This window comes from Ambystoma mexicanum, chromosome 9 (genome assembly GCF_040938575.1).
Source record: "Ambystoma mexicanum isolate Mex_15411 chromosome 9, UKY_AmexF1_1, whole genome shotgun sequence".
Classification (NCBI taxonomy): domain Eukaryota; kingdom Metazoa; phylum Chordata; class Amphibia; order Caudata; family Ambystomatidae; genus Ambystoma; species Ambystoma mexicanum.
Window position 1 is genome coordinate 1224481403 of NC_090931.1, and position 26722 is coordinate 1224508124.

At 44.1% G+C, this 26722-nt stretch overlaps 1 protein-coding gene across 1 annotated transcript in view; it reads left to right on the forward strand.

Annotated features, from left to right (window-relative positions):
- TMEM163 (transmembrane protein 163) overlaps nt 1-26722 on the forward strand; it is a 1101439-nt gene that overhangs the window by 475347 nt on the left and 599370 nt on the right. The window contains exons 3-4 of the mRNA XM_069616569.1: nt 20737-20780; nt 26067-26158. Coding sequence (XP_069472670.1) covers nt 20737-20780; nt 26067-26158 — 136 coding nt within the window. The remainder of the gene's footprint in view (nt 1-20736; nt 20781-26066; nt 26159-26722) is intronic.

Genomic DNA, 26722 nt, shown 5'->3' on the forward strand with positions numbered 1-26722 from the left:
TTGAATTTTAGGTTAAAATAGCTTGAATTAGATTATTTTAACTAAGAGATTGGTTCTGCACAGTTCTGCTAGGTACTCACAATATAAATTTGAACTAGGCCTCGTCACGGATCCGGTCAACACGTCCGGCGGCGGTTCTGTCTGCTCGGCAGGTCAATCAGGCACCGGTTCTGCTCACAGCGATCCGGACCTCTGGTTCTGCTCACAGCGGTCTGGGTCAGCTCTGCTCTGCTGGTCTAGCCTCTCTGGATACAGCGGCCTCTGGATCTGCATACTGCTCTGCTTTCCGGATCAAGTGGATTCTGGATGTAACACTGCTTTCTGGGTACTGGCAAAGGTTCTTGGCAAAGAATTCAGACAGCTCGCCCGGCTGTGGAATAGTTTGCAAATGATTTTAAGGATGCTGAGGCCTGCTGAGAAGAGTTCTCAGTTTGTGGGTTTCGGCCCTTGCTTTAAGTTCTGAAGTAAATTTCTGGTCTCTGAAGATTGATGGATGTGAAGTCTGGAGTCTCCCGGCAGAGCGTCCCGCAGAAAATGAAATTGAATCTCTCTACCTGTCCCAGCAGTCTCTTTTATGTGTTTTGGAAGTGGGTGTGTGCGTGGCATAACTGAGCCTGCCCCTCTCTACTTGTCATTGGCCCAATTCTCCCCTCTCCCATGATTGGGTGAAGGAAATGGATTGTCATCATGATGAGGTCTGTTTATGGGTCAGAGGATCCTCCCCTGGTCAATTTGCCCACAAATCTATATTTGATTCAAATACATATTTCCCAGATACACAATTTGTTGAAATTACATGTACACATTATGTATTCCTTATGGTCCATGCTTGTCGGCCTCTGATCTTCCTGGGGGCTTGCATTAAAAAATGACAACATTTTGCGCTTTTTGACTGGTTTACCAATATCGGACATTTACCAAAAATTACACACATGTGCGCAAGGAGTATGGACATTAATTGATGAAATGTCAGATTTTTAACATGCAGACATTTGGAGTAAGACCCTATTTTCCGCTAGCAACCCCCCAGAATACACCACAGGGTCCTAACACCTCTTAAAACGTGCACAGAAAAATCACAAAAATAATGATATTACTTATATAATTCTGACAAGTCCGCACTATGAGTTATCTATCTTTTTAAAATGATGCCCTGGTCAAACAGGGGTGTGGCTTCCCACATCACATGGTGGAATAACTGGTTTATCCACTTCCTCCAAGCCCAGCTGTCTCTCACAGGCACTTCTCCTCCCAGTTCTCCCAAGAGGAAGCCACTTTACGGCCCCCCCAATATAACATTTGCCTGAGTCCATTGTTCAGTTTCCTGCAGTCCCCAGGTAATTCAATCAGAGAGGTGTCTCCTCCTTTTTGTGGGGGCAGCAGAATGCAGCCAGGCCTGGGAACACAGCTGTTGATCCAGTTTCAACTCCTGTCGGGGGTAGTTGTCAGGCAGAATCCAGTTTCATTAAGCCAGGTTTCAGCTAAATGTCACTTTTTGTTCCCAGTTTTCTACATTCAAATCAAACTAACAATTTTTACACATGCAGCTAGAATGCTGATTCTAAGTTCAAAACTATGACATTTCAACAGTTACAAACTATGTGACACTCAAAAGTAGGTCCCTCATTTAATTTAAACATTTCGATTTTAGTGGTTTTCAGTTCAGTTTAACTTAAGCTGCTGACCTCCACAGCTCAGCCAGTTTTGTTATGAACATTGTTTTGGGCTCTTTTTATTTCCAGATTTTGTATGCACACAAAACTTCATTCTGCCAAATGTCTGCTGGTGTTCAGTGAGATTTTTGAATATCCTGCAATGTTTGAAAATAGGCATTTTGAGCTTGCATTCAGAGAAACCAAGGTGATTTCAAAGGGCTTTTTAAGCTAACGGGCACTGCTGTTTTTCCTTTGGCACACATTCCACTCATGGCACCCCTGGCCCATCACGCTCGCACTGGTGGGTGGAAGGTTAGGCGACCATTTTGGTGTGCGCACAAACTGCACGGTTCTCCTGGATTCTGGCGCACATGTGGGCTTTTTGGCCATCTTGGATTTTCTAAGCCCACATCACCAAATGTTGCAGCTTAATGACTCAAACGTGGGTCAATACACCTGACAATAGGCGCATTATAAATGCCATAACATATCATATCCTCCTCAATCTATCCTCTGCCTCTGACACTGACAACCACGGCATCCTCATAAACCATCTCAGTGATACCCCAGGCATCTCAGAGAGGGCACTGGTGTGGCTTACCTCTTTTCTCTAAAACAGACCCTCCCAAGTCAAAATGGGTCCTTTTCTCTCCCCCACCTCACTCTCTACCTGTGACGTCTGTCAGGGATCTATCCTATCACAATGGCTCTTCAACGTCGACCTGGCTCCTCTGGCCCACCTGAGCTCCACCTACTCCCCTCATTTGCAGTGTTATGCAGATGACACACTGCTCTCTTTCCATCTGCCTTCCCCTACCTCCTCCCGCTCCTCTCTCACACCTGACTGCCTGACTGCTATTCAGGCATGGTGCTCTGCCAATGATCTATGCCTCCATGCCAGCAAGACAGCGATCCTTCTCATTGGGACACTTACTCCTAGTTTCCCCCTTGGATCGACTTTGACTCCTCTCTCTCCTTCTCTCCACGCATCACAGACCTTGCCAGGAAGTCAAATTTTCAGCTTCATCTCCTGAGTAGCATGCTACCTTTTCTCGCCGTCCCCCAGAAGCTCAATATCACGAGAGCCCTGGTTCTCTCTAGGCTTGACTACTGCAATAGCCTCTTCCTCCCTCTGCCCGCTTCATCTAATCCAGAATAGGACTGTGAGACTTATCCTTGGCCTCAAGCCCAGGGGCCGCATTTCTCCAGCCCTAAAATCTCTCCACTGGCTCCCAGTGACTGCAAGGATCAAATTCAAATTCCTTTGCATCATCCACAAGGCTGTCTGGGGCCTGGAACCTCTCTACATCCAGCTTTCTCTCCCAAAATACCTCCCAGCCAGAAACCTTTGATCTTCTGACTTCAACTCTCTGCAGGTCAATCATTTCTCCAAGCGGAGAGTGAGAGGTAGATCCCTCACCCTGGCTGGCCCCTACCTTTGGAACAGCCTCCCCCCCATCAGATTTGAGACAGATCTTCTTAAGTTCCGGACACTTCTCAAGACCTTCCTTTTCTCCTCTTCCTTTCCTCTCCCCCTCCCATGTTAAACCCTACACCTGTCCCTGTGACTGGGTTCTGGTCCCCTCAGAGTCATACAGGGACCAGACGAATCCCCACCAGCCCCTTTTCCAGCACTTGCCCTCAGGCTCCCTTTCCCACACTATTCCCAACCCAGTCCTCTTGTCCATTACACCCCCCCTCTTTCCCCTGGCACTTGCCGCCTTGGCCTGACCAGCACTAGCCCATGCTGTGAGGTCACCCCTCTCCTGCACTTCTCCCTCTACTCGCTCCCCCCTTATACTCATCACCATGTCATGTACTTGCACGATAGTATTGTCACAAGGCAATATAAACGTTTCTTCGTTGTTGTATTCTTATGATTCCCATATGTCCCCCCTCTTGTCTGTTGGGCGCCTGGAAACCCTTGTGTATAGGCACCTTGCAAATATCCAATACATACAAATAGAAATGCTTCTGTAAAATGTCCTCAATCCCCAGGCATAATGTTTGGAATTAGCCACACGTTGTGTGGAATTCAATGCATCACATCTTTCTGGTAAAAAGAAACGTGTAAATATATAGATCACTCTATCCACCATACCTCATCCCTGGCCTCAAGCGATTAGTGGCTATTCAATCACTTGATTTGATCACTTGCCTAGCCCCGTGACACTGTAGAAGGTATGTGGGTGTTTTAGAATGCCTATCACAGAGAAAGGGCTTTTGTAAATATGAGGGTTTGTTTTCATGATCATATTATTTATAGTGTGGGGATCTTAAAGCCACGTAAAACGAGATCTGGCACACCCAGGAGTCTTTTGCCAAGGCTTATCTCCACGTACATGGATCAATAGCTGCGTCTGAATGGTGACATACATCATTTATACACAGCTGTGATTGTGCTAATGAAAACATCTCCCTTTATTAATAAAATAACAAGAAACACACTTTATCAAGCTTGCTTCTCATTGAAATTAAAAATATAGCACTGTAATTCAATGCACAATCTGAGTCATCAATACATATTAAAACAAAGAATGCAGCACATGCATTCCAATACATATCAGTCAGATAATCATCAAACTCCTTTCTTGTCAACGTAAGACCAACATTCTGAAACTCATAGAAAAATGTCAAATACACGTGTATTTATATCCTGAAATGAATCTACAACATGCAGCGTAGAGCCACTATGCTGACACACAGCCTTGCCTCAAAAAATACTCACCCAGTGAAGACAAATAATCACTTGTTTTACAAAGCTAATGCATTTTAATATTTCTGTTTTAGTAATTTAAAATATGTCAACTTTCCTTCTTAGAAAGTAGCAGATCCTATATTTTGCTTCGAGCATGTAACTAAACACTCACATACATGTTTACCTTGTTTCATTGTGCCTGCACATGGTCCCCTACAGATAGCTGTTTTACTCATGTGACGGTCAGAAATGTGTCTGCAATCTTGGTTCCTCGCTACTCCAACAAACCCTCTTTTTCATTTTCATGGGAGCCAGCGGTACTCATGAGGCCTGTCCGGGTTGATCCCAGGACGCCATGTTCATTTGCAAATGTTGAGCAGTGCATTTCTAGAGTGCAATGCCTATGCCTCTCTTTGCAGGCAGGAAAACATCAGCCCCCCCCCCCCCCCCCGTCCAGCTCAGATTGCAGGGGAACAACTAAGAAATAACTCTTCTCTAACATGCAGTCACTTTGTATAGTTCCTTAGTCTCCCATGTGCACATTCCATAGGCATCTATAAGTTCATCCAAACCGAACTTCCTTACTCCTAAAATTACCTTCTAAAGTGGCATTTCCAGCCACCCATCCCCAAATATCATTATAATGTAATGTTGCGTGATGGTGCTTCATTCTGAACACAATAGTAGACCTCACTCAAACAAAAACATTACAATATATATGTTTTTTAGTTTCCATGCGGATCTATTCACCACTACAATCTGCCCCTTGCTTCCTGTAGCAAGCGCGTGCTGCAACAACTGTTGTCCTTGCTCTGTTCACCATCTCTCTCACTGCAGTAACAGTGCTTTTGTCTAACTGCTCACATGCTTTGCTTATCCACATTCAATTCCCCCTTTCTTGGTTCATTCGTATTTAACCCTCTATGCCTTTGTATGAGCTCCATTGTCTAGGGTCTGGTTTTTAGCGCTATGACACTGACTTTTACAATACTTAGAACAATGCATCATTTGAGCAGTTTACCCTTCCCAGCCCAGCACCGGAAGTGATAGTGCGTGTGTAGCCTGTTAGTGGCATCAATGCATTTCCTAGTATTCTTTTATATTTACATATCGGTGTGTTCATATGGCTAAATGACACAAGTTCATGTGAACACAGCTCCCTTACATTTCTCACCCATATTACGGTGCTACTTTCCTCTTTTTCTTTTGTCCTGACAAGCTGTGTGCATAACCTTCAGGTCAGAGGTTGAAATATCAGTGTGATAGCTTAGGTGATGCACTGGCAACAGAGATGTGTGCTGCCAGAAAAGAACACTCTATGTTTTCAAGTAATGAGGCTCCATTTTACTCTAAAAGTTCAACATTCTCCACTGGTCTCAGAGTTTCCTCTAGAACAATATACTGACTTATTTTCATCACAGATGAAAACTGAGAATACATTAAAGCTTGTAAAGAACAGGATAATCAAATGTGTATTATGTGCATACATGTCATTGTATTAAGATAGAACAGGTTTCAATGATCTTTAAGTGTGTCAATAGATTTTTCATTTTCTTAATACAGCCCTCACTGTTGTTACACCAAGCAATGGCAATTTGCATCAATCGCCAGTAAAAATAAGCGTGCCTGTGTGAGCATAAAACGTCTCTCTCTCTCTCTCTGCCTTTCTATGTAAATAATGTGTTCTCAAATAGTTAGATTACACAGCTCATTGTTTTAGATAATCCAGAAGACAGTTTTCTCTATTGAAAGTATCCTACACAACATTTACATCTTGTTTTGCAGACCTCTTTGTGAATCTGATCTAAATTGGAAGGTGCTCGCAGATCCAGTTTTAAGGAAATAGTTGCATTGCATAGTTGATCTAGTAAATCATTTGCCAGGTAGAGAATATATTGTCATGTACTGCATTTTATTTAACACTTTATGATAACTACAGTGACACATCTTACCTGTGTGCCTCTTTACAGTGACTAACGAGGCATCTGCTGGAAAGTTGATGGTTAATTGTGCTTTTTGGATATCTTTCAATGTTCTGCTTGAAATATCTTTCTGCGATTCCCTGAGAAATTACTCAGTGTTCTGTGATATTTATAACACGAGTATGAAGTTAATGAGGTACGATATTATTTGCTTTTTTCAGACTAAACACAGCCATGAACACTTGATGTCCTTGGATGCACTTGCCTTAGCTGCTATAATTTGTAATTTAGCACTATCTAATAAAAGGGAGTGCTCAGAGCACTGATTCACTGAACTCTGCAGAGTGTGCCAAAAGGTGCCCAGAATATTAAAAGTGCCAACTGTGTTTCATTGAATTAAATGTGTTCTTCTTGGTTATCAATGTACATCTTCAAGGCCTCTGCAATGTTAACAAAGACTTTTTCTTTGAATGGAATATGTTGTCTATCAGCATAAGCTAAATCCATAAAGTTCCCACCTGCACGTAAATCAACAACATCAGAGATAGTCATAATAGTAACACAACTCACTAACTTCCACAAAGGAATGCTCCGAAAAAGAATTACAATCCTTTTTGATTCATGAATTTCATCCTGAGACCTTTTGAGCACTCACATTCAATTCACGCTCGCTTTTCTAGGTAGCTGACATTAAAGCTATAGTTACGGGAATACTGTGAAATAGTGGTGCGGTGTGAGTTTGCGCTTAAATTGTAGTGTTATGAATGTGTTGACACTAGGGAAAATGTTTATTTAATGAGTGGTTGTGTACTCCAACCTTGACTTTTCCAACATTTGAAGAATGTGTGTATAGCGTTACTATCATGCATCAATCACATTCTTGCTCACTTTTTTCCCAAAAGAAGGAAAGAGTCCACAAGGTCTAGGAGCCCCCAGATGCTCTTCTGCCAGATTTGATGAACTGGCTGTAGCCAAATACAATCAAGAATACTTCTGCACATGCGCAGTGGGCGTGAAATCCAAAACAGAATGGATCCCTATTCACCCTGTGGAATACCAACGATTCCATGAAATGCACAAGATGATCAGTGGTGGCCAGCATGCAGAAGGGATGCGGACCTGACAACCTACAACGGCATGGGAGTCTGTACGCGATGAGACACGATGATTCCCACCATCGCTATGAGAGGTCTATGCTGGTATCACGATGAGATGAAATACGGTGTGCCATTATTCAACAACACCCCAATATAGAGGACTGGGCCTCAAGACAACACTTCACCAGTCAACAAATGCGGAAAAGCAAACAAAAGCGCTTACCTTCCCTAGTCAGAAATTAAAGATAAAGAATGGGAGCCTGTTTGGAATAACAGGGTCAGTTGAGAGGGGAATAAGACCCATTCACAACGAGATCCCTCGTCCTGATGAAGGCCATGTTGCGTGATTGAGATAGACGCTTTAGGATGGACGGATCTTCTTCTATGGGTTGAAGCTCGTTCTGTCGACATGTTTTTTAGTATTAACATCCTCTGACTTTGAGAGATTTTTCAGTACCACCCATTTGGAAACCATTGGGTTTGGGTTCATGGCCACTATATTCAAATTAAGAAAGCATTAATGGTCATAAAAATGCTTTGCTCATTTTAAAAGGGCGGTGGCCCTTTGTGGCATCATGTTCCCCCAGAAAAGTGAACTACAGATTTGTTTTGAAAATCTCAAAAGTGTATGCTTCACACTTGAATACTAACCCATTTGCACTATATGTTTGCATTCTTTGCACGTTTCTTTCGCTGCTTTTGTCTTGACAAATGGTGTCTTATGTATGTTGAATGAACAGGATACTCATGGAATGATTTTTTTTAACTTTTGTATGAATAAAATGTTTATATTGTTTTAACAGTTAGTGTCATGAAACATATGTTTGGTGAATATGATGTGCATGAGTGATGTAGGTGCATTTCCTCCTGGGACTGACAATATCTGACAAAGAGAGAGGGGTCGCCCACTCTAAGCTATGCTGTGAAGTGAAAAATGTTCTGCAAAAAGCTAAGCACAACCCGACACACCCAACATTCAGTACATGTGGCGTCGGGACATAACACACACACTACCCTACTCAGTTACGTCGAGTGGTGTTGGCGAGATTAAGGGACTAAACAAAATGTAAAATTAACTGTAAAATGAAAAATATTCTACAAAAAGCACACATGATGTGTCACCATGAACATGCAGTATGGCTGTGTACAAGTGCAGTATGATCCGAGGGACAAAAAGCAATACAAAACACATTGCAAAATGGGAACACATCCATCCAATGCACAAGATGATGGATCACACTCACAATGCAGCGTGGCTGCGTGCATGCACAGTAGAGTCTGAGGGATAAGATAAAATGCAAAACACATTGCAAAATTAGAGCAAATCCATTGAGTGCACAAGATAATCAGACACACACAGCAAGGTTCCAACAAGGTTTGCTTTATTTTGATTTTAGTATTTAGTCATAGGTTGACAATGAGGTTGGCATTCCCAATATTCTCATACTTTAGCATATTATATAGCAAGTAACCTTAACTTTAAAAGAATCCCACTGGGATACATCCATTGGTCACGGACGTCGCATGCGCTACCCATAAAAGGACGACGATGATAAGCAGGTTCCTGTTGCTTTCTTGAAGCGTTGCATTGAACGTTGTTCTATGTAAAGGCAATACGTGTTTAATCGTTTGCTTGCTTAATATCGAATTATTCAACCCATTGCTACATTGCTACTATTTGTTGAGGCAGGCAGCTCAGCCACTAGCTGAGAAAGACATTGCATTCCAAGCATGTCACTGGCACCCAGCTTCAGCAACAGAGCACATCACATTACAATAATCAAAACAAACTGGAAACAGGAAAAACCTAAGGGATAGGTTTACAGAGCACAGTGAATTCATAATGATCACAGCAGAGAGAGTGCGGGGGAAAGCATATGTTACTACAAATAACCAATCTAAGTCACAGGATGTGTACCCAGGGCTAAGGTTCTGTGCCCATGCACGCTGCCCTGAGGACAGTGGGCCCCATTATTTAAAACCAGCATTGGCAATGGCAACAGTTTGGGCTTTTGTGTAGGCATGGGAAATGCACTTAGCAGCACAGCCGCACCCATTGCTAGCAGGTGGAAAATGGTGCGAGTACCTGGGCATCCAATAGCAGTGCCTGTCAAAAGCTTAAAACGTATGCTCAAGCCAAAAATGTTGGCTTTGCCAATGCTTGTTTTAAACAGGACTTCACTGGCTTTGCCAATGATTGTTTCTAGCAGGGCTTCACTGAGAGTGCTTATAAAGTGAGTGGCTGAAGGCAGGCCTGGTAAGCCATTTTTATTAGACCAGTAGCGTGTTTACAACTTCAGTTAAGTCATTAACTCTCGAAGGACTGCTTTGAACAAACACTGGCAGGCACATTGAATGCAAAGCCTGATGGTAAGGCTTGATTGAAGCAAGCTCAAAGAGTTCCTATGAGGTGTTGTTTTGGGCGGGCAGGAATGGATGTGAATGGCCATAGGGATTAGCATGGCCTTGGGCAGGCAATGGGTGGGTACATAACCAAACAAGACCTACAGACTCTGTGTCACTCCTCATATGCCATTCCTCCCTATCTGTACTCCAATGCAATAGTTTTGTCTTATAAACCAAAACAAAAAAAACGTACCTGAGAGGAGCCGCAGGGATCACATTTTACAGAGTCGCTGTTCTGTGAAACGCGCTGGGGCGGGGCACCTGCACGAATACCAGCAGCACAGTTCCTGAACTTCATTTGGAAGAGCACCAAGCCGCAACCGGTAGGGGTCCCTGTATGATGCGTTCTTCCTTCTAAATAACTGTCTGGGCATACCCAGGGAAGATAGCTCAGGGGCAATGTGCTCACATTGGAAGCAAGACAGCACAGAGCAACACAGGTTCGATCCCTGGGTCCACGCTTAAAAACCTCTGGGTATTATGCACGTTATAAATAACATATCATATCATATCCTCTGCATGTCCATCAGGTGGCCCCATATGGAGCACCCACGCAGATCTGGATTGCCTCTGCACATGCCTTTTTTAACCACTATGAAATGAGTTAACACCCTCACTAGAACCCCCCAAAGTTCGAGTTGTGTAGTCTGTTTTTAAGAAGGGGGATAATGACCCATTATGAAAAACGAATATGCAACCTGACTTAGCAAATGGCAGGATATGACATGTGTGCAGGGATATACAACGAGTTAATCTAGGCCTAGAAGACCTTCTGTAAAGAAGTGAACAGAAGAAATGTCCAAAATCAAGGCCAGGAAACATGTCACCTATCAAAACAGAACCGGATGAGAAATCTTTAACATACTCTGGAATCAATACCTTGAAATGCATGAATGAGGGCACCAGAGATGTACACCACCACAGATGCTACGTGTTCCCGGTATGCTATGCATCAACACACACTATGCAAGAGATGAGAGCACCAGGGATGCACACCACAGATGCTACGTGTTCCCGGTGTGCTATGCATCAACACACACTATGCAAGAGATGAGAGCACGAGAGATGTACACCACAGATGCTACGTGTTCCCGGTGTGCTATGCATCAACACACACTATGCAAGAGATGAGAGCACCAGGGATGCACACCACAGATGCTACGTGTTCCTGTTATGCTATGCATCAACACACAATAAGCAAGAGATATTGGACCTCATTACAAGTTTGCCCGTTCAGTGCAAAATCAGTTCTAATTCAATTTTTGGGTAGGAACAGAATGAGCACAACTTTTACCCCACCACTAAATTATAAGCTTGTCCTTGAAGTGGTGGATTTACACACTGCAAAATGCTGGAGTTAAATGATGTGCTTCAAGACCCAAAATGGGTGGATTTACCATTGCAAAATGACCTTTCATGGTAACTATGCAAAAATTCCTCATGGAGTCCTTTGGACGGCAAGAAAGGCAAATTACAGTTGCTACCGCACTCGTAGCCCTGCGGTAGAGTCGTGGGACAGAATGGCAGCAAAAGTAATCGAGTTTGGTAGTAATTCCATGGAAATACCACAAATTGACTGCCACACTCGCAGTGAGCCCCAAAAACGTGTGAATGTGATGCGATGTAGAGAACATTTGAAATATATTACATTTTGTTGTATTTAAATGAATACAATATCCCCACAAAAAAAAAAAAACATTCTGTATGCAGTAAGGAAGAGTAAAGGAAATGTAAGGATCAAGAACGATATTGTTGGACTGAAAAACATAAATAAGAGCAGCCTTTGTGAGATGTACGATAAGAGTAAGGACTTGATGTGAATAGAGAGATGCTAACAGGGCTTGCCAGGGGACTGTGAGAACCATAGACAGGATACATTAGATCTACCTGATGGACGGCAGAGTTGCTATCTGCAGGTTACATTGACTGTCCCAGAGCTGCAGGCGTCCAGCTGAGGGCCAAGGTGCCTGACAAATGAGATATCAATAGCTGTCTCGCTTGTGACCTTTGCATTCATTTAGAACGGTTGTGAGTGAATTCAGGCACCAACAGAAGCGGGGGTAGGGGGTAGGTGAAGCATTATTTCAACACACTTTCTCAAAATGTTTAACACATCTTCATATATGGGGAGGGTTCTTTGTGAATAGACAGTTCCTTCCCTTATCACGGGTGGGGCATTTCCGCAAAACTATTGAAGCAGCCTGGTTACTGGTAAATACACCTTAACACAGGCCATCATTAAAGACAGATGCAGATCCCAATGCCACATGGTCTTGCATCTACTTCATCACTTTCGGTCTTTAAAGGGGATCTATTTTAAGCCATCTCTTATATCACCTATAGATTGGGCATGATGCTTGCAGACTTCATTCAAGAATGCACCTAATTTTTGGTTTTTACATTTGGCCCACATGTACTCCCCTCCCCCCTTATGTTTACCCCCTCCCCCCACTCCCTGCACAGGAAAGAAGAATGTGGCAGGGTGCACCTTCCCCCAAGTCCCCAAGCAAGGCAAGACTAGCAGGAAAGCATACCACTCACACTATACCCAAAGTGATGCAAGATTCCGTATCAGAGCCAGATAGTGGGTTAAGAAAGTGATAGGACCAAAATAGGGCCCTTGATTTTCTGAAAGTGAGTGAGTGAGTGAGTGAGTGAGTGAGTGAGTGAGTGAGTGAGTGAGCGAGCGAGCGAGCTGGATGTCAGAGAGGGGTTTTTGTTTCTCTCAGATAAAAAAACATGTATGCATGGCTTGAAGGATGCATTTAAAGCCAACGTTTGGGGGAAATTAGACTTTTAAGAAGCCATGGGGTTTAAAAGGAGTACTGTAGGGTAACTAACTTAATATTTCAATACTTCACATGCTCAAGTCCCAGTGCCCCCTGAGTTGGCCCGAATGCCAAGCTCTGCCCTAGCTATGCACCAATGTCTCTCTCTTTGCCCCATCAAAGCCCCCATGTCACTCTCTTTGCCCCATACTCTCTCCGGCTTAATCAGCAAGACAGGATTGAACTCATCTAACATAAGCACAATGTGATGTCATGGGAGGGATTGGACCCCATCATTAATACTCTTTGGGAAAATTGGGTCAATTATTTTCAAGCACTCTGTTCATAAATATATGTTAGTAATCAGAGATGTTTGCATATACAGTGAAAACTGTAATATACAAAGTGAGATACTATGGGCCTGAAACATGGAATTCTTTGCAAGGTGCAAAGTGACTCTTCACTGGTGCAAAGTGGCTTTGCACTGCCGAGACAAACCCTGATTCATGGAACTGTGGAAAGAGTATTTTTACAGGGCAAAGTCAGTGCAAAGTTCATTTTGTACTGCAAAAAATTACTTTGCACTGACTTTGCCCTGCTCCGTGAATCAGGGTTCGTGTTGGTAGTGCAATGTCACTTTTCAGCAGTGCAAAGTCACTTTGAACCGTGCAAATAATTCAGTGAATCGGGCCCTACGTATTTATGGAGGAAACCTTTATTTATTTTTCAGAGCTTTAGACAATAAAGTGAAGGAACCCAGGGAATGAAAGCTTTGGTTTATAAATAGAGCCTCTTAAAAGTGGGCAATATTCATGGAAAATTAAGATTTTGTAAAAGGCAGTTAGCTTCTCCTTTTTTGCTTCATATGAACGCATGGTGCATTCTCCTGAATAAGGGAAAGAAACAGGTTCGATAGGCACACAGAGTTTTTTGTAGTTTGTCGTTAATTCTGTCAAAGCACTTTCTGACACAACATAGACATTGATGAATATTTTTGGACATGTGTTATCGATGTTTAATAAATTATGAAGAATGTAGCTGAATATTAGGTTCCATGTGTTAAAATCGTGGCAAAAATGGCTGTGGACACAAAATAGCATGGCAAAAAGGCAGTGGTTTTGCCGCCGCAATCCATGTTTGTTTGTTTGTTTGTTTGTTTATTTGATAATGCGCACCAAGCCCTAGGGTAGCTGGGCGCAGGATGTAAAGGATGCGGGGGACAACCCCGCAATCCCCGGACCCATAATACCATTTAAGGGGAGCGGGGGACACCCCCGCAACCCCTGCTCCCCTTAAATGGTGTTTTGGGGTACACCACTGGTCAAACCACAGCATTTATGCCGCAATTTTTTGTACAGGCGACATTTTTGCCGCGATTTTATCACTGCATACCGAATATTATTTGTCTTACAAATGTCAAAACATTGGCCCTCATCACAAGTTTGCCGGTATCCCACGGGTAATTCCGGCGGGATACCGGCAAACTGACCTACTGTTTCAACTGCCTAATATCCTGGAATTACCGGGATATTACAGGTGGCGTAAAGGGTGGTAAACCCCATTCTGTGGAGTCCCATAGGTCTCCATGGAGGGGATTGCCGGTATTTCGAGCACTGGCAATACTGGTGCCGGAAATAACGGCAGTTTTTTGCTGCTGAGGGCCTGATTTACCTCCAGCCCTAGGCTGGAGGTAAATCAATGCAAGCCCCCCCCCTCTATCCCCCCGACTAAACTCTAGTTTGATGTTCTTGGAAAAGAGCTGGTCACAGTATTACTGCCAGTTTTACCTGCATTTTTCCTGGACTGGCAAATTTGTAATGAGGGCCATTGTTATTATTATTGATCGAAAGAAAGACATTATTTCAATTTGATTAATTTACTGAAAATTGTTATACATAAACAGCTTTTTATAAATATGTATTTTTTCGGAAGTTGTTTCATTCTTAAAGTGATGAACATTGACTAGGAAGAGCTAAGTCTTGAGAGTGGGACACTTCTCTCATGGTTATGAGGGGCGTGCTACTGTTTTAACAGATCACAGCTTTAGTCTTGTGGAAAAATAGGTCCATACAGGCTGTGGGCACCAGCAAACTAAAGTGCTTATAAACCACTTACGAAGGGTTCAACAACACTGCAAACAATCATTAAACCTATACCTACAAAAAGTGAACATACACTCATGTATACACTAGACAGGATCCACAGAGCAAAGCACGTCATAATGCATTAAATAAGAACAGCATGGGTGTGGCGCAATTCCCAGGGGTGGACGGAGAACGAAAAGTGGCCCTGGAGATGTTTATCAGAGTGGCCCTATTGTGTATCTCTCAGCACACTCAACCCTTCCAAGTAAGGGGTGGGTGGTTATCCCACAAGATCAGTTGGTAAGAATGGACCCATATAGTGGATTTCAAAGCACATATAGGGAGTACAAAGTAGGCAAACAACGCAGGAATGTACACATAACGTTTCCTAAAATGCATACTGGAAGCTGTCAAGGGTTTTGACCCATGTTGAATCAATAGACTGGGTAGATGTGGGGATGAGCTGTCGCCGCCCATTATTCTATCCCAGAACAAACTAAATAAATAGACTGGGTGGATGTGGGGATGAGCTATCGCCGCCCACATTCACGCCAGAATAGGAGAACTGCGCAGTTGGCACAAGACCACTCCAAAGATACAACATTCTTGTGGGGGGGTTCCACATCACCATTCTACTGTAAGGATGACATCAAAACAATGTTAAGCAAGGGCCCTATACTATCAAGCAAAAGACCACTCTATTGAAATGCAGTAATTCAAGACAACTCAAAAATGGATGCAGTACCGACAAATTCCCCAAGGTGGCGCTAGCGGTCTAAACTCTGACAGGGAAACTGTATTTAGGAGTTGCAAGAGGGGCAGGGACTTCAAAGCTTGTTGGTTAATTGAAAATCTTAGCCACCTGCTGTTCCTAGAGGCCAAGAGGCTGGGAAACCTTAACACCTCAGAGATTCCTACACCAGGAGGCAGGATATCACATGACCCTGTTGATTGATTGAGGAGAGACTTCCAGGCAGCCTGCTGGAGCCCACACAAAAGGCTCTTTCTGTTGAATGGGGATGTAATTTTGAGTGTTTCCTGTCAACAGCCCTCTGCCAGCAAGGAGAGACATGTGATCACTGACCCACCCAGACTTCTGGAGGCGGACCCAAACACTTTGGGGAGTTGAATTGCAACAAATATATATTTTATAGAAACGGTGATAACTTATTGTAACCAAATGACAGGAATGTACAACTTTGAGAGTCTTAGTTTGAAAAGTGCCCTCACGATTCGAGTCCAAACTCCAATTTGTACCATGTTCTGGGGCAAAACCCCGCTAATTATGAATATTGTAGACAATGTATGTAAGCTAGAGACATGGAAAGTTACTGGGATATATGTGGAAGGGAAATGTACCTTTGTATAATTTTTGATGAAAAACCAATGTTGCAAAACCCATTAAAATCGAAAATAAGTTGCCATTTTTGAATGCAAGCTCCTAGAAATGCCACAGTCGGGAGAGGGACTATCATTAGTAATATATGATGTTTGTACATGATGTCAAACAACTGTGTACCTGGGAAATATGTATTTGAATCAAATAAAGATTTGTGGGCAAATTGACCAGGGGAGGATCCTCTGACCCATAAACAGACCTCATCACTCTGACTCACAACCCAATTCCCCAATCATGGGAGAGGGGAGAATTGGGCCAATGACAAGTAGAGAGGGACAGGCTAAGTTATGCCACACACACACCCACTTCCAAAACACATAAAAAGAGACTGCTGGGACAGGTAGAGAGATTCAATTCCATTTGCTGCGGAGCATGCTGACCGGCGACTTCACATCCAGAGATCCAACACTTAGACTTCCAAGCTAAACAGAGACTACAGAACTTTGAACCTAGAAGGCCCACTGCAAGCAAAAGTATTTTCAGCAGGCCTTCAGAATCCAGCAAACCTAACCAAACTATTCAACAGCCGGGCGAGCTGTTTGAATTCTTTGCCAAGAACTGTTGCCGGAACCGCAGACCAGACCCAGACCGCTGTGAGCAGAACCGGTGCCTGATTGACCCGCCGTATCGAGAGAGGCTAGACCAGCAGAGCAGAGCTGACCCAGACGCTGTGAGCAGAACCGCCCAGTCCAGTCCAGTTGACCAGATCCGTGACGAGGCCCATTCATTTCAAAATTAGGAGTGAGTATCCACCAGAACTGTGCAGAACCCAATCTCTTAGTTAAAATAATCTAATCCAAACTATTTTAACCTAATTAGAACAGCCTCCTAGAAATCATGTCATCTGTCATATGTAAAGCTGCACAACTGTCACCTGTCAATTCTGAAGCTGCAAGCTGTCACCTGTCATTTTGAGTTTTACTTTAAATCCGAAAATCTACCTTTACTAAATCGTCCGTATCTCTTGAACCGTTTGAGGTAGGAACAACATTTTTTCATTTTAAGGCTGTGATTCTAGGCTTTCCAACAAGCCTAGAACCGACTTGCTACTCCTTATACTTTTGCTGCAAAGTCGATTCACGCACTCGCGAATTTACCGCGATTTGCGATTTGGCTCAATTTCTCCACTTGTCAAAATAGCAGCTCCATTCTTTCCGTTGTTAAAATCTGTTTGCAACCGGATAGTTACGCATAGAGCATTGATAAAGTGAGCCTGAACTAATATAAAGTATCTCTCCCTCACCCTGAACCTCCTGCAGGGAATTAAAATCAATTTTAGCGTTTTCACTTCATTGCCACCACATTTCAAAGTAATTCGCCTGTGTTTCAAACCTCTACCTGTTTTCCTCTAAGCTTGCTGGGGGGGAACTGCATTTCCTATTGCATTTTGTTGGGATTCTTGAAGACTGTGTGCTCTCATTCCATTTCTTACATTGCATAGGGGGGGGGAGTGAATTGTCAAGGGAAAGTGATTACATTGTCTTTTGTTGAAGCCATATCAAGTTATCCTCTGTACTGCATTTCATTCATCATTGCGTTTCCTTGAACCATATAAAGCATTCTTTCCCACCTTATTCTTCTGTTCCTATTCATAAGTTACCTCTTGCTGATTACTGCTCATATTCACAAGTGTAATATCCATTATCAATGTATTTATAGAAGGGTGATAGATATATATATATATATATATATATATTGTTTAAATTTTCAAATAAACCTTTTAATTTGCAAAACAAACCTACTTCTTGGCTCAGTGGGGTCAGGGGGATTCTAAGAGGGGGGTGTTATACAAGGGCTGTCATCAAGAGTACTGAACTGGACATAAAAATACATCAATAAGGGTTTTCCTCAGCATCCCAGACTAGGCATTGACTTAGCTGTAGAGTTGATTGAATATCGCTTACAAAGCTTTGAACACATTATTTACTTCAAAGGGATGTGGGGGTATGAAGCGAGATGGAAGGAGGGTGGGCATGGAACACAGGGTAAGAGGAGTAGAAAACCAGGGTACCCGACGAAAAGAGGCCCAGGATGCAGAGGCTGGCCGGTAAATATCCAGGGTGAAATGTGCTCATACCTACAGGTCTGCTAGAGAAAAGACGAGGAATATTTCATGCGCATTGGTTTTCCTGTCACGCATTTGCAATATTTGAAGACATTGGGCCTCATTACGAGTAGGGCGGTAAGGGATACCGGGCACCAGTAAGGAGACCAGTGCCGGTAATCCCTTACTGCCCTACCACGAGTTCCCTTAGCGGATCCCTCCTTTAACACCTGGCCTGAGTCAATAACGGTACCGCAAATTAGTGTATGTATTAGCTACTTCCCCATTCCCATTGAGCCCTATGGGGGCTCAAATGGGAATGGGGAATGGCTTTTTCAATGGGGATTTACCGGTCCCGCAAAGGTCGGACTACACCGGTAAGTCCCCATTGAACGAGACCGGTGCCAGTACCGTTATTGGAGGCAGTCATGGCGCAAATAGCGCTATGACTACCTCCAATCTCGGAATGAGGCCCATTCTCAGCTGTGTAGGGTTAGAGCTGGCAGACATATCGGCATTCCTCCTCTAGACCCACATGGCTTGGATGTCTTCTACGCAGGGCACTCATATTTCCAAAATGTACCGGAAGCGTGCAGGAAACTGCTCTACTCATTTCAAAAAGTATTTGACAAGAAAAAAAGAATTTGAAGTGGAGTGGGGGGGGGTGCATTTTTAGCGATGTGACTCATGTGTGATGTGCCGCATTTGTAATACATAGGGCCTCATTCAGAGTTGGACGGTAAGGGTTAACGGTCACCGGTAAGGAGACCGGTGCCGTTAAACCCTTACCGCCCAATTCCGAGGTCCCTTAGCGGGAACCGCAAAGGCCGTGTGGTCTGACCACACGTCCTTTGCGGGTCCCACTAAGGGACTAGTGCGCTGATAACGGGCCCGTAATTAGCAGCTTTCCCATTCCCATTGAGCCCTCTGGGGGCTCAAATGGGAATGGGGAATAATTGGTTGAATGGAGACTTACCCGGTTGGTTGAATGGAGACTTACCCGGTGAGTCCCCATTCACCCAGACCGGATACGGACCCGGTTTGGAGGCAGCCATGGCGCAAATAGCGCCAATGCTTCCTCTAAACTTGGAATGAGGCCCATAGTATTGCAGCCCTGAACTTCAGTGACAACTTCCAAGTGTCACCACCACTGCCGAGGTACTGTGAATCTTGACCACATTTCTGGAGTCGTTAATGTGTCGTAACTGCATCACAGTCTAAGCGGTTCGCACACATTTATGAAAGGTGTTGTTACCATGGAAATTTACTTGCCATAAAGGCAACAGCAATTTACATTCTTAAAGTGGCATTTGACAGGTCTCAGAGGCTGACTTCGTCTCAATGGGCCTCATTACGACCCTGGCGGAGAACCATGGTGCAATTTGCACCATGGTCCATGGCGCTAAGCTGCCAACTCCGCCATGGTAGTTGGCGGACTTACCGCCCCATTCCGACCTTGGCGGGGCGGTAAGTCCCCAATCCCCATTTACCCTTCCCCATTCCCATTTTTGCCCCATAGGGCATAATGGGAGTGGGGAAGGCGTTAATTACGCCACCGTAAATTACGGTGGCGTAATTAACAACAAGTCCCGTAGCGCCATGGATTTTTCCGCCTGCAAAAAGCAGGCGTAAAAATCACCATGGCGCTACGGGAACTCGTAGTCAGGCGGAAAGGGGCGCCATGGTTTACGCCGGCGTAAACCCCTTTCCGCCAGGGTCGTAATGAGGGCCAATGACTGTTAGCAAGCAGGTGCATATCAGAGAGGCTCACGGGCATCTCCAGATCTGCTCCAGTTTAAGGCTTTGGGAATCAGGTGTGAGCAAGCAGGATCATATCAGAGATGCTCACGGGCATCTCCAGATCTGCTCCAGTTTTATGCTTTGAAAATCTGGTGTGAGCAAGCAGGAGTATATCAGAGATGCTCACGGGCATCTCCAGATCTGCTCCAGTTTTAGGCTTTGAAAATCTGGTGTGAGCAAGCAGGAGTATATCAGAGATGCTCACGGGCATCTCCAGATCTTCTGCAGTTTTAGGTTTTGGGAATCCGGTGTGAGCAAGCAGGTGTGAGCAAACAGGTGCATATCAGAGATGCTCATGGGCATCTCCTGATTTGCTCCAGTTTTAGGCTTTGGAAAATCAGGAGTGAGCAAGTCAGGTGCATATCAGAGAGGCTCACGGGCATCTCCAGATCTGCTCCAGTTTTAGGCTTTGGGAATCAGGAGTGAGCAAGTCAGGTGCATATCAGAGAGGCTCACGGGCATCTCCAGATCTGCTCAAGTTTTAGGCTTTGGAAATCAGGAGTGAGCAAGTCAGGTGCATATCAGAGAGGCTCACGGGCATCTCCAGATCTGCTCAAGTTTTAGGTTTTGGGAATCAGGAGTGAGCAAACAGGAGCATATCAGAGATGCTCACAGGCATCTCCAGATCTGCTCCAGTTTTAGGCTTTGGAATCAGGAGTGAGCAAGCAGGTGCATATCAGAGAGGCTCACGGACATCTCCTGATAAGTTCTAGTGCAAATCTGTGGGAATTAAACCCTGTTTGTCTAGGTGATAAAAAAGTAGATTAATAAATATTGCTCATTATTAATAATGAATCACAGTCATACAAGTAGCACCAACAGCGATTGAAAACTGCTAAATATTCTTTTCTTTCTCTTTCCAGCTGTCTCTGTGATGAGATTCAGTGCATCGGCTTTCGGATTTGCAGTAAGTAACGTCTTTAACGGAGATAAATATCCAATACCTTTTTTACTTTAGATGTAACCGTCCTAAAAGAAATACTGCAAAACATACCACATAGGCTGCCCTATTAGTAATAATGCTTGAGTTATTTATTTAATTTCTATGTATTAATGCAGGTTTGATTTGGTAACACAATGTTTCAATATTTTTGCTTTTGAAGGTTGTACATCTTTGATGTGCAATTTATTTTTGGGATAGATAGTCTTTTAGTTACTGCATCTGTGTATAAAGCATTAAACTAAAAGTCTATAGACGTGGGGTCTGATTTACAAAAACCTTTAACAATGGCGCAATCTCATTAGAAAATGCTTTGCAAATCAGGCCCATTGGGTCCTCATTTCCAGGTTTGTCAGTAGTTTGGCGGAATTACTGCCAAACTAAAACCAAACTGTAGTACCGTTACCACCACTTGGTACTGTGGGTTTACCATGGGATAACAAGTGGCACTAGGTGGTGTAAATCCCCATTTAGTACCCCATGCTGAACCTAACCTTTGCCTACACATACTGCACCACAGCCCAATTGAAGTACCATCCCTTTCAATGACTCGCCGTAGCTGCCCCGGATTATGCTTTGAACTTTGGTATCACCCCACACCACTAATGCTAGTCAATTTGATATTACCTCCCGCTCTGCACGTCACATGCTTTCGCGCTCTGTTCACCGCAGAACTCTAAGCCTTCGTGACGTTCAACATTGGCCTGCCTTAATTGCCTTCATCATTACCACAGTATTTGTTTGCACTGCTTAACCTGCATGTACGCACATTCTTTGGCCTCTACATATTCTGTAGTAGAGCAGCAGTTTTTGTGCCTCTAGTACCACCTTGCCTCCCACTATTATTCTGCTACTGTTGCCTCCACTCACTTTGAACTTACCACCTATAGTGTTTGCTCTCTAATGCACACGCACCAACCTTGCAGAAAGGATCAGACCTCTCTGTGCGTATCTGTGGCGGCCCACCGGCACCTTGCCCTCCTGAGGCTCATTACAATGGAAGTACTGTGTAAAATATGAGGATGTTGCTGATCCCAGTATTTGGATCTCGTGAACAACCTGTTGAAGTCTACTTGCACGCCTCTGTTCTCATACTGCTATCTATCATACATATGTGATTCTTGAGTCGCGATGCTCCAGTGCCCCTCTGCATCTGTTGAAATTTGCTTCTCCTGTACCCATTGTGGTTTTCGAATTTAGTTGTCCTAGTGACCTACCGCATGTTACTTTGCATCTCCCTGCTAATGTGTGTCGTGCAATATTTAGACTGCCATGCTCAGTTGCATGTAGCATGATCGCTATCAGACCACTGTGATTGTGTTGTGCCTTATGGTCGCTATCAGACTACTGTGATTGTGTTGTGCCTTATGGTCGCTATCAGACTACTGTGATTGTGTTGTGCCTTATGGTCGCCAACAGACTACTTGATTGTGCCTCGAACAAGTCCCAAACTTTGCAAGTGCCCTAATTCCGAATCTAGTGTTACCGCTTAAAAACCCTAAGGCTTACAAGCATTAGCGCAGCCAATAGACTCTACCATCTCCATAGTAGCCCGGACGTATCCTTATCCGAACTATGTCAGCCTGGCTAGTACTCATCATGCTACCCTTCTGCATTATGCCCGATTGCACGCCTTGCAGCAGAAATAGCTATATCTCTTTCAGCAATGGACTCGCCAAGCTTGGCTGTCCTAGACACTACTCCGTTCCCTGCCCTACACCCTTCCTGCCCTCCCAGCCTCCTTTCCCCTATAGGGCACCTACAATCCACAGTAATAAAATCAGCATTACGCTAAGTAATCCTCCACCTAACCTCATCACAAATGACTACTCTGACAATATCCAAAACCTGCCAAATATGCTAGATGAGCGCCCGACAGCCTACCCTAACCTCATGACCCGTAACAATAGACTAGGCTATAGACTCCCTACACTACTTAACAAAATGACCAACAACCCTATAACCAAAGTCACTAAGAAAAATATCTCTGCAAAGGCTATGCCTCTCAAAGGAGCCCTACTTAATGTTATATCCCTTGTGGCCCACTCTACAGAAATTGACGACATTATCCGTTCAGCAAACTTGGATTTCCTCGCAATTACTGAAACCTGGCTTCATGCCGCAGCAGGTCCCTCTCTAACCCTTGCGGTTCCAGACAACTACTCCATCCTTAGGGCTGACAGACCTAATACCCGCGGAGGAGGTGTGGCCCTTATATTCAAATCCACACTTGACATTAGATCTGTAAACTCTTGTGAACACCTATCCATTAAAATTCAAACCACTCCTAAAAATACCATTTCCCTGGAACTAATATACAGACACCGTGGTCCCATAGGTTCCTTCGAGGAAGATATAACCTCCCTCATAGCGGAAAAATCTAAACCTTTATCACAAAATATTATTCTAGATGACTTTAACTTAGGTTACAACGATCCTCACGACCCTCCAGCATCCTCCATTGCCAATGCCCTTTGCGAACAGAACTACATTCAACTTAACTCCCTACCCACAGATCAGAAAGGTAGAACCTTAGACTGGCTTGCTTCCCACAACTGCAACATTATCTGCAAGGACCCCCCCAACCACTCATTTGGACCGATCACCTCCTACTTTCATTTGACATTAGCACTAATAACCCTCTCCATATACAGTGCCTACCGGCACCAGCATGTCTGACGAGAAATAAGCGGAACATCACCGCTGAAGCCCTCATCCCACTGGTTCTACCCACCCTAAATATGATCCCCAATTCATCAGACCCTAATTTACTAGTAGACATCTACAATAACGCCATGACCAAATCTATCAACCTTGTTGCCCCTCTAAAACTACGCAAAGGTAAACCTAAAGCTCACCTTAACGCCTGGTACACACCAGAACTTAAAATACTAAGAAATAAAAAGTCCAAATTGGAAGCCCTTTGGAAAATGAACCCTACAGAGGAACACAAAATTAATCTTACCAATACATCCTCCCATTACAAAAAGGAAATAATTCGCACAAAAAAGGAAGCCTACAATATAAGAATAAGTAATGCTAGTTCCAGTACCAAAGAATTATTCACCGTCCTGAAAGAGTTAGAAAATCCCAATCCACCTAAGGACATGTCCGTGAAGGACCAACGCTGGTGCACTAGCATCCAAGATGCCCTTGCAAATAAAATTACTGGCCTCCAAACAAAAATTGAAAACAAAAGACTACAACTGTCCAACAGTAGCCCCACACCTAGCCCCCCCAACCTCAGCCTACCCATTACCCCCAACACTAACCATGGCTTCACCTTCAAAAAAGTAACCGTATTAGAAGTGCAAAAAATCATAACCTCCCTCAAACCTTCAAATTGCAAAGGGGACAGTTGCCCCGCACAGATTATAAAAGATGCAGCTAGAGACCTCGCCCCTTTCATTTCTAAGCTCATAAACGTGTCATTCTCTACCAATTCGGTACCCAATAATCTGAAACAGTCATGAGTCCTCCCTTTGCTAAAAAAGCAAACCCTGGACCCAGCCATCCCTACAAATTACAGGCCTATCACAACTGTTCCCTTCCTGTTAAAAATCCTTAACAGAGTTGCTTACTTGCAAATTCAGCATTACCTAGAGTCCAACCAATTACTCGGATTGCGTCAGTCTGGCTTCCAGCCTCAACATGGAACAGAAACTGCCCTTGTTGATCTCAAAAGTCAGATTGACGAAATCAAAGATAAGGGCAAGGCTGCCATCTTACTCCTTTTAGATCTCTCAGCAGCCTTCGACCTGGTTGACCATAAGATACTCTGCAAGCACCTCTCTTCTGCCGCCCACTTCTCTCCCTCTGCTGTCGCATGGATACAGTCCTTCCTGGCCAACAGAACCATGAGAGTCTTCTCTCCAGTGGCAGCAGCAGACACCATCCCTATCACTTGCGGTGTCCCACAAGGCTCATGTGTTTCACCCACCCTATACAATATCTTTACAAAGCCCCTCTTTGATAACCTGGACCGTCTGGGTGTCACCTACACAAACTACGCGGATGACACCCAGATACTCCTCACCATTTCGGACAACTACAATACTGATGTAGCCAGGATCAACGAAATCTTCTCTGTCATTCAGGCATGGATGGCCACACACGGCCTCTGCCTGAATGACGAGAAGACTGAACTGCTCATTGTTGGTGCACCGAACAACCTACAAAAACTAAGTCCTAACTATTCCAATATCATTATTGATGGCAATACTATCCCGATCGCCAAAAGCGTGAAAACGCTTGGCTTCTACCTCGATGCCAATACAAACCTCACCAAAATAATGCGCTATGAGCAGCGCTAAACATTCCCAGGCGCGAGCACATCTCTGCCACCAGAACCACATGCAAATGGCTCACCATTCAACATAAAATCGATCTAAAATCCCTCTGCCTCACCTACAAAGCTCTCAACCATTTAGCCCCCCCCACCTTACTAACAAATTCACCATGAGAACCTCCATCACAACCATGAGTTCGTCCAATACCCTATGTCTTACAGTACCCAGATTTACCTCCAAAAGAGCCGGTGGCTCAAGCTTCTCTGTCCTCGCCTCCCAACTCTGGAATACCTTGCCACTGAATATTAAGGCGTCCAAATCATTCCAGTCATTCAGGAAACAGCCATTGGGTGGCTCCTGTCAAAAAGTCAACCTTAAGTCAGACCCAGTTATTAACTGTACATACTGCATATGTCTCTTTTGTCACTTCTGTTTGCTATTACTTCTATTGTCTGTATATTCTGTATATACTTGCTGCCTTACGATTATTGTTTTCTATGCACTGTGCCTGTAACTTGTACTAAGCGCCCTTATACTCCCGGGTCTGGAGCGCTATAGAAATAAATAAACAAACATAAACATAGATGAGTTCAAGGCACTCTTAGGGGGTTTTGGTAGAAAAACCGGCAGCAGTAGATTTTTCGGCGTTGCGATGAAGGATTTTATAAATTCTCCACTCCAGGGCCAATCTTGGAGTTTGGCGGAGCAGGAAAAGTGGCAGTAACTCGGTTAGCTCCACTTTTTTACTGCTCCGCCACACTCGCAATGAGACCCATGCTCATTATCACTTAATAACCATTGGAGGTGTGTTTAATGGGCTGGTGATGATGCTGTTATTGCGCTGAGCAGTTGTGTTGCCCTATGCATGGATGGGCCATAATTAAAGACCAGTGGTGCTCCTATCACCCATTGAGCACACTCTCAGTCCAGTACAGTGGCTAATCATATTTTTCTTCTCCCACAGTTTGATGCAATTCTGGATGTGCTGTCATCCGCGATAGTATTGTGGCGTTACAGCAATGCTGCAGCGGTGCATTCCGCCCACAGGGAGTACATGTAAGTACACTAAACTGCTATGCCGATGTTCACTGCTGTGGGCCCATCGAATCAAATGCAGTATTACATGCACTTCAGCCGAGGTTGGAAGAGCGTGTGGAGGGTTGCAGGGTGGCAGAGAGCATGGAATATTCGTATTTCTGTTGGGGGCATATGGCTGGCATGGTGGGGGAAGAAGCATGCTTCCTTGTGGGGTTGCCCAAAGGAAGGTTGCGAAGGCTGTAGAGGAGAGCACCCCTTAGTTTGTGTATGGGTGAAGCCATTTCAGTAGATGGCAGCTGAACACCTAAGACCACGTGTTATTTTTTGGGGTGCGCATCAGGAAGGTGGTTGTGTTGGCATCCTCAAAACCAGTTGTTTTCCTGTTGTGGGTTTGTGAACCGTTCACAATTCTGTATTCGTTTTTCTAAATTAGATAGAAAGCTGCTTTTCTGTTTTTCTGTTACTGCAGTTCAACTTAGTATGCGCCTAGAATCTAACCACAGAATCTTCAGGAAGTACCTGAAGAACCACCTTTTCAAGTAAACCCTCACTTAAACAGACTATCTATTAGTATTTCGACTT